General features: G+C 44.9%; 1 protein-coding gene across 7 annotated transcripts in view; it reads left to right on the top strand.

Annotated features, from left to right (window-relative positions):
• HECW1 (HECT, C2 and WW domain containing E3 ubiquitin protein ligase 1) overlaps nt 1–12,784 on the top strand; it is a 473,895-nt gene extending 461,111 nt beyond the window's left edge. For all 7 annotated transcript variants that reach the window (XM_055293321.2, XM_055293322.2, XM_055293319.2 and 4 more), the window contains 4 exons: nt 1,067–1,213; nt 2,853–2,967; nt 5,210–5,408; nt 12,420–12,784. In XM_055293321.2, the coding sequence (XP_055149296.1) occupies nt 1,067–1,213; nt 2,853–2,967; nt 5,210–5,408; nt 12,420–12,531 (573 nt within the window). In that variant the 3' untranslated portion in view covers nt 12,532–12,784. The remainder of the gene's footprint in view (nt 1–1,066; nt 1,214–2,852; nt 2,968–5,209; nt 5,409–12,419) is intronic.
• Nucleotides 12,785–13,047: the final 263 nt, after the last annotated feature.

Raw genomic sequence — 13,047 nt, 5'->3', positions numbered from 1 at the left:
AAACATATATGTATTTTTTCTTTAAACCAGTAACTAAGTCCAGTGATGCCTCATTTGTCTTGCGGCATTGAGCATTGCAGTGAACGCTTAAGTGAATTTAAGATGACTGAAGATTACCCCCTTCATAAATGAACATATTTTGATTTTTTAAAAAATGTCTAGTATGTTATCTACCTTCTTGCCTGTGAAAAGATGGCACACATATCAGAGCCTTCCCTGATGACTCAAGCATGTCCTAACAAACAGGCATCATCACACAAGTGGCAGCGCCATTTGCTCTGTGTGCCTACATGCTTCTGGTTCCCTTCCCAGGGTCAGGCTGCCCTGGCTGTGTAATATTATACCCCACCCTCTGCCAGAAGACCACTGTCTTCTGGCCAGCTGTGGGAGTGGAAGCTGATGGCTGTTAAGAATTTGCTGTCATTGAGATTTGGGGGCATCAAGTATGTCATTGTAGTGTTGAGACATTCAGCTTCACCATTAGGGACAACCTAGGACATTTTCCTTTTATTTCCATTATGCTTCTTGAGTGTAGGAAACTTGTTTCCTCTGTATAAAACAAAAACTGTAGCCTTTCCAAGGTGCTTAACAATCTGCTTAGAGGTCAGGTGCAGTGGCTCATGCCTGTAATCCCAATTAATCCCAATACTTTGGAGTTGGGAGGATCACTTAAGGCCAGTAGTTCAAGACTAGACTGGGCAACATAGAACACATTCTATCAAAAAAAAAAAAGAAGAAGAAGAAGGAGAAGAAGAAAGAAAAAAAAATTAACCAGGCGGAGTGGGGCTTGTCTGTGGTCCCAGCTACTCAGGAGGCTGAGGCAGGAGGGTCATTTGCCCCCAGGAATGCAGGGCTGCAATAAGCTATGATTGCACCACTGTGCTCCAATCTGGTTAGAACAGCCAGAGCTTTTTTAGTGACCTTTAGCAAGGAAAAAAAGCATTATTATGCTGAATAATGCCCCGTAGAGGATTTTTGGCATACAGTCATCCCCCTAAAATCAGTGTGCCTCCCTGAGAGAGAAGCTGAACTGACAAGCATCGCAATATTTCTGTTTTCCTACAAGGTCACGGAAAGGGAGTTGAAGTCTGGAGGAGCCAACACACAGGTGACGGAGAAGAACAAGAAGGAGTACATTGAGCGCATGGTGAAGTGGCGGGTGGAGCGTGGCGTGGTACAGCAGACCGAGGCGCTGGTGCGCGGCTTCTACGAGGTGAGGCCTGGTGGCCTGGGGAAGGCAAGCTGTGGCCAGGGTGCTGCTTCACGGGGCCTTGTCCTCCAGGCTCCCTGAGGGAGCAGCAGCTCAGGTGGTGAGAACAGAGAGGGAGAGCCAAGGTGGGCAGTGGGCTCAGCGAGTGCTCCTCACCAGGGAGTACTGAGGACCTTCTTGTGATGGAGGGCTGAGGGGTCAGAGTTCTCTGGGAAACTCAACTCTTATGGGTGAAAAATGCTTTCAAGCAACTGGCATGTGACCCTGGTGTGCCAGATGTGAAAACATCTAACGTCTCTTGTCACGATATGTGCAGGTGGTGTTTCCTTTCAGTCAATGAAGCAAAAATAAGTGAAGACATTGGGGGGGTATTGTCCACTGTCACTAGAATTTTATTTTGTTATAGCATCATGTTGTGCCACGTTATCTATGCTGAGTGGTAAATGAGGAAGACAGGGAGGGCCGCTAGACATCCTATGATGTCCTTGAACTCCAGTTTAAAAACCAGAGGCTATAAACGTTTTCTCAGGTCTTGGGTCGTGGAAGGCTGTCCTTCCCTGCCAGAATGGAGAAGCGCACTGGCCATGGTCTCGTCCACCACTGGTTTGATAAAAGGAGGTACCACCACAGGACTTCAGTTGTGCCTCGTACATTTGGCACAAGATGCAAAGTCAGAATGCAGAACCCTAACAAAACAACTCTTCCCAGATCTCTAAGGAGGGAGGAAGGAAGTGAGAGAAGAAGGGAAGGAAAAGACAAATTTCCACCCAGCTAGCTCAGTCCAGTGAGCATGAGGCTTTTATTCTTAGGGTCATGGTTTGAGAAGGGATGGAAAATACAGTCGTTTTAATACAAATGCTCAATTTTAGGAAATAAGTCATAATTGCATGTGAAAGATTACATTGTAAATGAAATAGTAATACTAATAGCTATTAAGTCCTTCAAAGTGATGTGGACTTTTGGCCTTTAAAATCCAATGTTATTTGAAAACTTCAATGTGACTTCAGAAAGTCGAGCCACATTTCTTTACAAAATCATTCTGAGAGGGAGCATTAGGGGTGGAGCATGGGATTCTTTTTTCTGTTCCCTGCTCATGAAGGCTTGTGTTATAAAATATTTAAGTCAATGATCAGCAGTTCATTGTTATAGCAGCAGTTCAAGCTGCTATAACAAAATACTGTGAGATGGGTGGCTTACAGCCACAGACATTTATTTCTCACAGTTTTGGAGGCTGGGAAGTCCAAGATCAAGGTACCAGCAGATTTGGTGTCTGGTAAGGGGCCACCTTCTGGTTCATAGATGGTACCTTCTCCCTCTGTCTTCATGTGAAGGAAGGGACACGAGGTCTCTCTCGGGCGTGTTTAATAAAAGCATGAAGCTCTCATATCTAATCATTCCCCAAAGGCCCCACCTCCTAATACAATCCCCTCAGGGTGAAGATTTCAACATATGAATTTGGAGAAAGAAAAGGATATAAACATTCAGATCATAGCAATAATTTTCAAGTTAAAAATGATTACAGACTTTAAAAAAGTATTGCCAGTGATGGTCAGTTTCCCAGTTTAACCCACATAAATACAATAATGAACATAGCCTTTCCATGTGTTTGGACCTGGATGCTGAAGCCTAACCTGCATTTCAGGTTGTAGACTCGAGGCTGGTGTCCGTGTTTGATGCTAGGGAGCTGGAGCTGGTGATAGCTGGCACTGCAGAAATCGACCTAAATGACTGGCGGAATAACACCGAGTACCGGGGAGGTGAGTGGGCAGGAGCTGTGATGATGCAATGATCACAAATAGAACTCAGCATTTTCCAAAAGTTTGTTTTGTTGAGGTGAAATTGATGTAAAATAAAATTGACTAAAGCGAACAAGTCAGTGGCATTTAGTACATTCACAGTGTTGTGCAACCATTGCCTTTAGCTACTTCTAGAATATTTGCATCACCCCAAAAGGAAACCTTGTACCCATGAAGCAGTTGCTCTCACTCCCATGCCCCTTTCCCCCAACCCCTGGCAACCATCAATCTGCCTTCTGTCTCAGTGGATTTGCCTATCCTGGATATGTCATATAAATAGAATCATACAAAATGTGGTCTTTTGTGTCTGGCTTCTTTGACTTAGCCTACCGTTTTGAGGTTCATCCATGTTGTATGTAGCATGTTTCAGTATTTTATTCCTTTTTATAGCCAAATAACATTCCATTGCATGTATATATAATTCATCACTTTTTGAAGACTACAAAAAGCTTGGCCTTACTTCAGTACAAAGCAGGAGCTTGTACATGCCTTTCTCCAACTCCCAACCTGAACTTTCCTTCAGGTGGCATCGTCCTCATATTGGTCGAGTCTCTGGCCTAACTCGATGTAGAGGCTTACAGAGAACATTCCATCCAGGACCCAGCTCCTGAGCGGCATGCATGGCTCCAGGGAAGGGTGTCTCACTTCCTACGGAATTGGAGCCCCCTCTGCCTCAATCCTGGTTTGCCACAACATGGTTCTAACTGTGGCCCTCACCAAAGCTAATGTCTAACCCCTCCTTGCACACTGCCAGACCTGTCTTCCTGAAACATTGTTTTCCTCAGGCCACTTCCCCACCCACAAAACAAGTTCCTTATTACTTATAGATTTGAAGGGTTTTGTTAGCCTCAAAACTCTTCATTTACAATATCACAGAGAAATCCCATCAATACAGTAGAGAGTGAGCTAGGGGCATCCCCTCAGCCTCTCTCACGTCCCCAGTAAACTCAGCCCTGCAAAACCTCTTATAGTATAAAACCGGTATAGAATGAAAACCGCTGTCTGCCTAGCTGGGCATGGTGGCTCATGCCTGTAATCCCAACACTTTGGAAGACTGAGGCAGACAGATTGCTTGAACTCAGAAGTTCGAGACCAGCCTGGTGAAACCCTGCCTCTAAAACAAATTCAAAAATTAGCCAGGTGTGGTGGCACATGCCTGTAGTCCCAGCTACTCAAGAGGCTGAGATAGGAGGATCCCTTGAACCCAGGAGGCAGAGGTTGCAGTGAGCCAAGATCGTGCCACTGCACTCCAGCCTGGGCAACAGAGCGAGATTCTGTCTCAAAAAAAAAAAAAAAAAAAGTCTCTGCCTGGCTGTTAAGGCCCCATAACGCCCCCGGAAATATTCCTTCCTGCCTTCACCAGACACTCCTCTACTCTAGTGGCTTACTGTTGCCTGCATATTTCCTCCTCTTTCTTGTTATTCTTTATTTTTCCTGCCAGGAATGTCCTCCTTCTTCCCTCCACTTGCACAAGCCCTTTGCAAGCTGCTTGTAACTTCACTTCCTTTCTGAAGTTTTCCTTGCTTATACCTTGGCACACATAGATTTCTCCCCTCTCTGAATGCCTCTTGCATTTGCAGTCAATGGCAAATCATTTAATTGATATATCCAAGCATGGTCTCCCCCGCTTACTGTGAGAGGGACCCAGTACTTAATCCATGGGTCCAGCATGTTTCCACCCAGGGCTGGCCTGAGAACAGCTGCTCAAGGGGAGAGCCTGGGATCTCCTGTTCACCAAACTGGCTGTTCACCTCCAGCCTAGACTGGTAAGTCCTAGACTCTCCTGTGGTATGTGGTTGCCAAGAGCTAAGACAGCAAAACAAAGGAAATATGATGCAATATTATATTCATAGGCCCTTTGGTCTCTACCAGGCCCTTCTACTCCTTATCTACACCTATATGAGGCAGGGACATTTTAAGTGGAGTCCCAGTTGTTTAAATAGAAACAGACATCTCTGAGAACATCTCACAGAACATAAAGTCCTTTTATAAAATGACTATTTTCTAAATCTGCTTTTGTTCTAAAACTTGACCTAGTTGCACAAATTGTTTTAGACCTCTCTAAAGGCCATCACGAGAGAAATCAGATCAAAAGCAGTTGTTCCGTTCCTCTCATACCTGATGTGTTTGATCTCTCTCTCCCTCCTCACCCCTTCCTCTTTTCTCCACATCCTGTCTTCCTCCCTCCCTTTGCCTCGTGCAGGTTACCACGATGGGCATCTTGTGATCCGCTGGTTCTGGGCTGCGGTGGAGCGCTTCAATAATGAGCAGAGGCTGAGATTACTGCAGTTTGTCACGGGAACATCCAGCGTGCCCTACGAAGGCTTCGCAGCCCTCCGTGGGAGCAATGGGCTTCGGCGCTTCTGCATAGAGAAATGGGGGAAAATTACCTCTCTCCCCAGGTACAGAGCTCCTGCCAGCCTTCGGGGAAACCTGCTGAAGAGGGCAAAGTATACTTTGCTATTTGATTTTGAGTGACCATCCTTTGGGATGGAATTCTTTCCTGTCACCCAAAGTATTGTCATTGGAGTTATTAGGGAAAGGTGAAGGTGAGGTGGCTGTGAGATTTGCACTGAAACTATATTATTCTTAGAGAGGTTTTGATGACTGATGGTATTTGAGCTGTAATATCTTGGTCCATGTGTCAGTCGTGGGATGCTGTCATAGCCCAACTTAATTTAAAGATGAATGTCTGACACAGGAGAGGGCAGAGGCAAGGACATTAATATAAACATACTGGAACCTGGAAGTAATCTCCCGAGCGTCGTATCTGTACTTCTGCAGCGTGTCACTTGATACTTCATAGGATCATTATATATTTGTGGTGTGTCGGATTTTTCCTACCAAGTTTTAGAACATGTGGGGATGAGACTACATATATCTCTGGGTCTCTATGGTGACTTCTATTTAGAAAGCACATCTATTGTGGGATAAATGTGGAAAAGGAGACGCTGGGGCTCCAGGTAGTTTTACAGAATAAATTCCCTGCACTGTGAGTTTTAATCCCAGCACTTCCTGAATCCTTTCTATGCCACTCTGGGTAGTGCATTCCTGATCAGGAAGCACTGAAGAGACAGTTGTGCATAGGCGCTATAGTGAGAAACGCTGCTGTAACAGACAGAAGAAAAGATTGACCCCTATTATCTTTTGCTAATAGGATACGTTCTAATTATAAAGAAGCTTTGCATTTAACACAGCTCTATTTCTACATGGCCACCCAAATACCTTTGCTAAATCCTTATTGCAGAAGGATTTACTGGACTATAGCTTTCACCTAGCTTTCCCAGATTTTCCCTGAGGACAATTCACCTGGTGTCAGTCAGCATTCGTGGGCATGCCCAGCTGGTTAACCACAGCTGAACACCCTGATGTAGGCTTCAGCCCTGGCTTCACCCACTCAGTTCAGCAGACCCTCAGCTCCAGGGTCTGTCTTGTTTGCATGGCTCTACCAATAGCTAAACGTAGTGAATGTAAGTCTGGCAAGAAAAGAAGACTAAAAAGGTAGAATTTCCATTTGTTAAGTTGAATGATAGATTTCAAGAATATAGTTATTGGAAACATCTTGCTTTTATTTTAGAGAATGCAGCTTGAGTCATCACTGATGATAGCATGCAGCTTGAGGAGGGGCTGAGATACAACCACACACCTGCCCATGGGAACCTGCAATCTAGGGATAACATGGCCTGATAGTAACTAATTACAGCGCAAGGTAGAATCAGAGGAGCACAGCGGGTAAGAGCAGCGTGCTGCGCGAGTGAAACAGAGCCTCCCAATCGAGTTGCCTAGAGAACATGCCACAAAGAAACTGGCATTTAGGGGAGGATTGGGAGGTGAGGAATAGGGAGAAGGGGACTTCCAGGCTGAAGCAATAACACGAGCAAGGGCTGAGAGCGGGGAATGGCAGCACGTGTTCAGGAAGGTGCGGCCAGCCAGTGCAGAGGGTAAGATGCCTGGAGCAACATCACAGGGGATGCAGTTGAGAAAGAGTTTGGTGAGCCACAAACAAAAGACCCTGCTGACTGGGCGCAGTGGCTCACACCTGTAATCCTAGCACTGTGGGAGGCTAAGGCAGGTGGATCGCTTGTGCCCAAGAGTTCAAGACCAACCTGTGCAACATGACAAGACCTCATCTCTACAAAAAATTTAAAAAATTAGCTGGGCATGGTGGCATGCATCGGTAGTCCCAGCTACTTGGGAAGCTGAGGCAGGAGGATCACTTGAGCCCAGGAGGCAGGGGCTGCAGTGAGCTGTGATTGCACCACCACACTCCAGCCTGGGCAACAGAGTGAGATCTTGTCTTAAATTACATTAAAAAAAAAAAAGAAAGGAAGAAAAAAGACAAGACCGTGCTGAGGAGTCTCTATTCTTTAGGAAATGAGAGTCATTGCTTCTGTTTTCTGGGGTCACAGATTGAATGTAATTTCTGTATTTGCTTTGGAAGCTTTGAAATATACATTAATATTATTAACCCACACAAAGAGCTTCTAAGGCAGACATTGGGCTTATGAACAGGTTCTTCATATCTGGACCAAGGCACCCCTAAGAGGGCTGCTGTACCACAAGCCCCCAAGATGGTTTCTTGGGGAAGCAAGGACCTCTTCTTGGGACAAGAAGCAAATGCCTCTAAGAGGACACTGAAAATAACCCCCTGAATAGTGACCCCTGTCCAATCTCCTTTGGACAATGTCTGAAGATCCAAGAACCTAAAAAAATGTCATCTATGTGTGGATAGAAGGAAAGAACCCCTGACTTCCAGAAACTGTCTTTCGGGAAAACCTGGCCTGGCTATGGCAGGTAGCAGGAAGCCCTGAGCAGGCAGGAAGCAAAGCAGACCCAGGGTGGCATGGGCTTCCCAGGTACTGTGAGCCACAGTGCATGTGGCCTGCACTCTGGGAGAGGCAGCCTTCAGCTCTTTCCTCAGGTCTTTCCTCTGCAGAAAGGAAAGGCAGCTGGCTTCCCAGATGAGAGCGCCGGACACCGCCACAGCAAAACCCGGTCATAGCTCAGGCTACATAAAACCTTTGTGTCAATCCAAGTCCCTGCCTGCTAAAAGATGTGTGAGGGCCAGGAGAAAGGACTTTGAGGGCAGGGGCTTCTGGGTCATAATTTCATAGTTGAAGTAGATGAGAGGCAAGACTGTCACTGGAGTTGAGGTCAAGGAACTAGGGGCTTGGTGTTCACCCTGTCAGCCATGCGGACTTAGTTGCCACACAGTCTGGTAGGAGGACTTGAAGTGTAAAAGAAGACTTAAGCAAAGTGCCAGATAATAATCATAATAAGTTAGAAGTTCAGAGGGTCAGAAGGAACCAAAGATCTATCTGGATCACTGATTTTCAAGCTTCTTAAACCGTAGTCCACAGAAAGAAATGCCTTTTATATCACAACTCAGGACATGCACATGTACTCATTTGCACGTATGTGTGTGTATATCTGAAACTCAAGTTCCTCAAAACAGAACTTTACCCTTATTATCTGCAATAAAATCTATTTTCTGCTCTATCCTATTTCATTAAAATGAAATGCCAGCCAAAACCTATGGTTTTAAAAATAAATTTTCTAAATGACATGAAATTCAAAGAAATGGAAACTGACCAAAGATTGCAAAAGTCATGACATGGAATTGACAGCAGGGAGTGTGAAGAATGTCTGTCCACGTCACAGCATGTGCGGCAGTGAGCAATTTCCACCCATGAGGACTGGAGACGGGACACCAGGACCTGGAGGCAGCATCTGGAAAGAGCTTAAGGAGGTGGCAAAGTTTCTTTACTTTGAACAAGAGCTCAAAGGAGGACAGAGGAAAGGCTTGGAAGGAAAGAGAAGCGCACAAGCTAGGTCAGAGTCGAAGTAGCACTGGGCAGTGTGGAGATAGAATAAAGGAGAGGGGAGAGTCTTTGGGTTTACCTTTGGGGCAGGGACCAGGGATATCAAAGCTATGAGTCATGGGCAATTAACTGGCCTAAAAGTTGCAAATGAAGTTCTAATATGAACATGTTTCACTGCAGATGTAAACTAAGCCCAGGCCCAGGGTGGAGTTGGAGGCCCGGTTGAGTTAGTAGTTGGCTTACTCTGTAGCAATGGTTCTCAAGGTGGGACTGGGGAAGGCGACTTTGCCCCTCTTCCCCCATAGGAGGCAGTTGACAATGTCTGGAGACATTTTTGGTTGAGGGGAAGGGGTGCTGCTGGTGTCTATTGAGTAGAAGCCAAGGATGCTGCTAAACATCTCACAATGCACAAAACAGCTCCCACAACAAAGAGTTATCAAGTTCGAAAAGTGAATCGTGCCAAGCTGAGAAATGCTGCTCTCTAGTACCTAAGGCCAGAAGAGAACTTACAAAGGAGGCCTGAGGGTGCCATCAGGGAGCTCAGCAGAGAAAATGGCAGCCATTGAGAAACCAAAAGAAGCCAAGGAGGGAGATGTTCCAGAGGAAGAGCTGTCAAATGCTTTTAAAGAGCTGGAGCAGGTGGGAGTAGGGTATGGGCTTCTGGATTTAGGGATCAAGAGATTATTGACAAACTTGAAAAAGGGTAAATTTAGAAGGGAAGAGAGCAAGGCCTATCTGAAGAGAACAAGGCTGTAGTTAGGCAGTGGAAGAAGATTGGTATGAAGGGAAGACACAACTTACATAACCGGCTGAACAATTGATAGCAAAGAGGAGTGACCGCTGCCTCTTTTGTGTGTTTCTAGTCAACCTTAAGGCAGTCTCTAGTAGAGAGGAGCAAGACTTTCTTTGGCCCTGTGTTGGTTAACATTTCAATCTATAACTTGGAAAAAATAGAGGAGACAGGGAGATCAACTGTGTACATGACACAGTTAGAAGGATAAACAATACAAGGATTGGCACAACCCAATCCAAAATTATCTCAAAATGCTGGAACCCTAGCTTGACACCAATGGCGTGGAATTTGACACAACTTAAAGACCTGTGCGGGTCTCCAAAACATCCATCGCACCAAGTGTGAGAAGAGAGTGAGTCACCTGCCAGTAGGTCACGTGCAAACCCCAGAGACTTCAGTTGCCACAAGTATGACATGGTTCCCCAAATCATTATCACAATCATGGTTGCATTATTAAGAGAATCTTATGTTTAAATGATGATTCACAGGTTACAAAACGCATTTACGTGTGTTCTAGTGTTGATCCTCCCCATAACCCTCTGAGGTGCACACAGCATATATTATTATCCCCACTTTACAAGTGAGAAAACTGAGGCTCAGGAAGATTAATCGACTTTTCCAGGGTCATAAAGCTGGTAAGTGGCTAGACTGGGGTCAGCATAGAGGTCTTCCAAGCCCTGGTTCATTGCTGTCCACTGCCCCACACCACCGGGCAATGCTTGGTTTGGTGCACAGGAATGAGGTAAGCAGGCACTCGGTGCTGTCAGAACCACACCTGGAGGGTGGCGAGCTCTTAGGAATGCTGAATTGGATCATGATTTGATTGTGTTCATTCATTCTAGATGACAAACTATGGGAGTTCACCAAGGCTCTAAATAAATGCAATAAAAGCAACTAGTAAGGAAACCATGGGTGTTCAGACCAGGTGCTATTCACCAATGCTTTCTGTTTACTCCCAGAAATGATATTTTACAGAATTAATTTGGTTCCAACTAATTTGTAAAGATGATTTTTTTCTGTAATATTTCCACTCATGCCAGTTAAAATGACCAGAGGAAGAAAACTATGAAGAAGATGCCTGCTCCTATCTCGCCCCTGGCTAATTCAGCTAGTTCCAAAAGCATGCTTGGGATTTTTCGCCCCACTTCGCCTGTTTAGCCATAGCCCAATGTATGTTCTAGTTTCATTGCAATCTTTTTAACATAGAGAGAAATCACTGTAACCATCCTACTCAATTTACTGAGTTCCCTTTCACTCAAATATTTACATCTAGGTAAAGTATTTCGATTATTTTCTTTTAAAGTAAAGGAAGCCCTGTTTGAATCTTAGATAATAATTTAAGAATTCTGCCAATCTGTATTCGTATGTTTCTTCCCAGTTATGTCTTTAAGGCCTAAGACCAGACACTCTACTGCCCTGTGCCTGCCTTTGGAGCTTGAGCCGGGAAGGGGACAGGGAGGAGGGAGGTAGGGGTTAGGGATAGTTCCCCAAGGACTGCCAGGAGGAGGAATGGGTGCTGGGCAGATGAAAACACCAGCATCCTCCCTAGATTCTCCATGGGCAGGAAACCCCACCTTCCCTCTTTCCTCTTCCCATCTTCCTCATTCCCAAAATAATGTCCCCCCATAACCTGAGTGCTGCATCAGCCTGGGCAGTGATCTGATACTCTGATTTATATACTTTAAAACAAAGGTGTAAATAATACACAAGTCCCCTAGGGATCTTGTAATGAAAAGAAGAGTTTAATATCCCAAATAAAACTCTAATGAAGAGTTTAGTTTTGTTTGTTTCTTTGTATGTTTGTTTTGTGATTTGATTTGATTTGGTTTGATTTTAGAGTGCCCTTTTCTGTGCTGGTGGGTGTCTGAAAACACCATTTCAACACACCACTCTTAGGGAGGAAAAGGCAGGAAATGAACTTTCACCTGCACCCATCCACCTTTCTCCCTACTATGGTAAAGGACTCAGCATCAGCCAAAGTTTCTGTAAAAACAAAGAACTTCTGGCAGGGAGCAGCTAGTCGGTGATTCAAGGCTCTACAGCAGGGAATCTATGTGTGTTGGGCTTCTTGTACCCACTGCTGGAGACCCACATGAGTCTTCCAGGTCCAGGTGTTAGCCTCTGGCGAGGAAGACATTCCTTGTCTAAGGCAGACACTGGCAGGAAGCACATGAAGCAAGCTAGAACCCAGGGGGCCAGGACACTCCAGGCATCCAGGGAGGACTGGCTCACAGGGGCAGCTTTTCTTGGAAATGCAGCACTTCGACTTTAGGTTCTGTGGGTTCTACTGGGGTAGAGGAGTCAGACTTGTCTCCAGAGCACACTTGACTTGAATGGAGAACTGGATCTCAGAATTCCAGGCCATCTCAGGTTCCTCTAAATAGATGCATGTGGTTCACAGAGGCTCAGAAATCAGAGCTGGGCAAGAAGACTTAGGAATATAATCCTTCAATACTAATTATATTTCTGCCTCCTTCATTGACCACATCAAAATTTGTAACTCAATTGCAAATCAGGCTGATACCGTAGAGTTTATATTCAGTTTGCTAGTGTCATTCTAGTGTAGTTGGTTTGCTTGCAAATGCAAACAACCCATTTTTAGTTATTCCATTCCTTCCACTAGTCTATTCATTCTAGAGGAATGTGGCTCTTTAGTGTGCAGTGTTTTATGGTGGTCCTAAATCATGGTCCTGCTCACTTTTGATTCCCTTTTGAATCACAACTTCAGACAGTCACAGATCCAGAACCAGTTGTATCATTGAAACAAACACTCTCACCGATCTCTTCTCCCCATTCAGGGCACACACATGCTTCAACCGACTGGATCTTCCACCGTATCCCTCGTACTCCATGTTGTATGAAAAGCTGTTAACAGCAGTAGAGGAAACCAGCACCTTTGGACTTGAGTGAGGACATGGAACCTCGCCTGACATTTTCCTGGCCAGTGACATCACCCTTCCTGGGATGATCCCCTTTTCCCTTTCCCTTAATCAACTCTCCTTTGATTTTGGTATTCCATGATTTTTATTTTCAAACCAAATCAGGATTGACAAAAGCTGTGCATGAAGAACTGCCTTCTTCTAAGATCTAACCTTCAGGCTTCTCTCCTCTGTTTTCAATGAACTGCTAGCCTGTATGCAATATTAAAAAACAGCTGTCTCAAGGTCTGTGTATATCTCCACATACCTCCATTACTAACAATGAAATATGAATGCAAGTTAAGCTACACTTGACCAAATGGTAATAAATGTTTACTTCCATTTCTATCATTTAAGGGAAAATGTGAGCATTAAGCACTCCAAGCTTTTATATGCCCATGTCTTCTGAGCAGAGCCACCATTTTTTATAATTTCTAGCAACCAACTCCAGAACTAGGAGCTGATCAACTCTTTGTTTTCCTCTCTATCTACTTTTCCCTGTGCATAA

The sequence above is a fragment of the Symphalangus syndactylus genome, chromosome 9, assembly GCF_028878055.3.
Source record: "Symphalangus syndactylus isolate Jambi chromosome 9, NHGRI_mSymSyn1-v2.1_pri, whole genome shotgun sequence".
NCBI lineage: Eukaryota > Metazoa > Chordata > Mammalia > Primates > Hylobatidae > Symphalangus > Symphalangus syndactylus.
The sequence above is the reverse complement of the archived record's forward strand: the minus strand, read 5'-3'. Positions and strand labels throughout refer to the sequence as shown.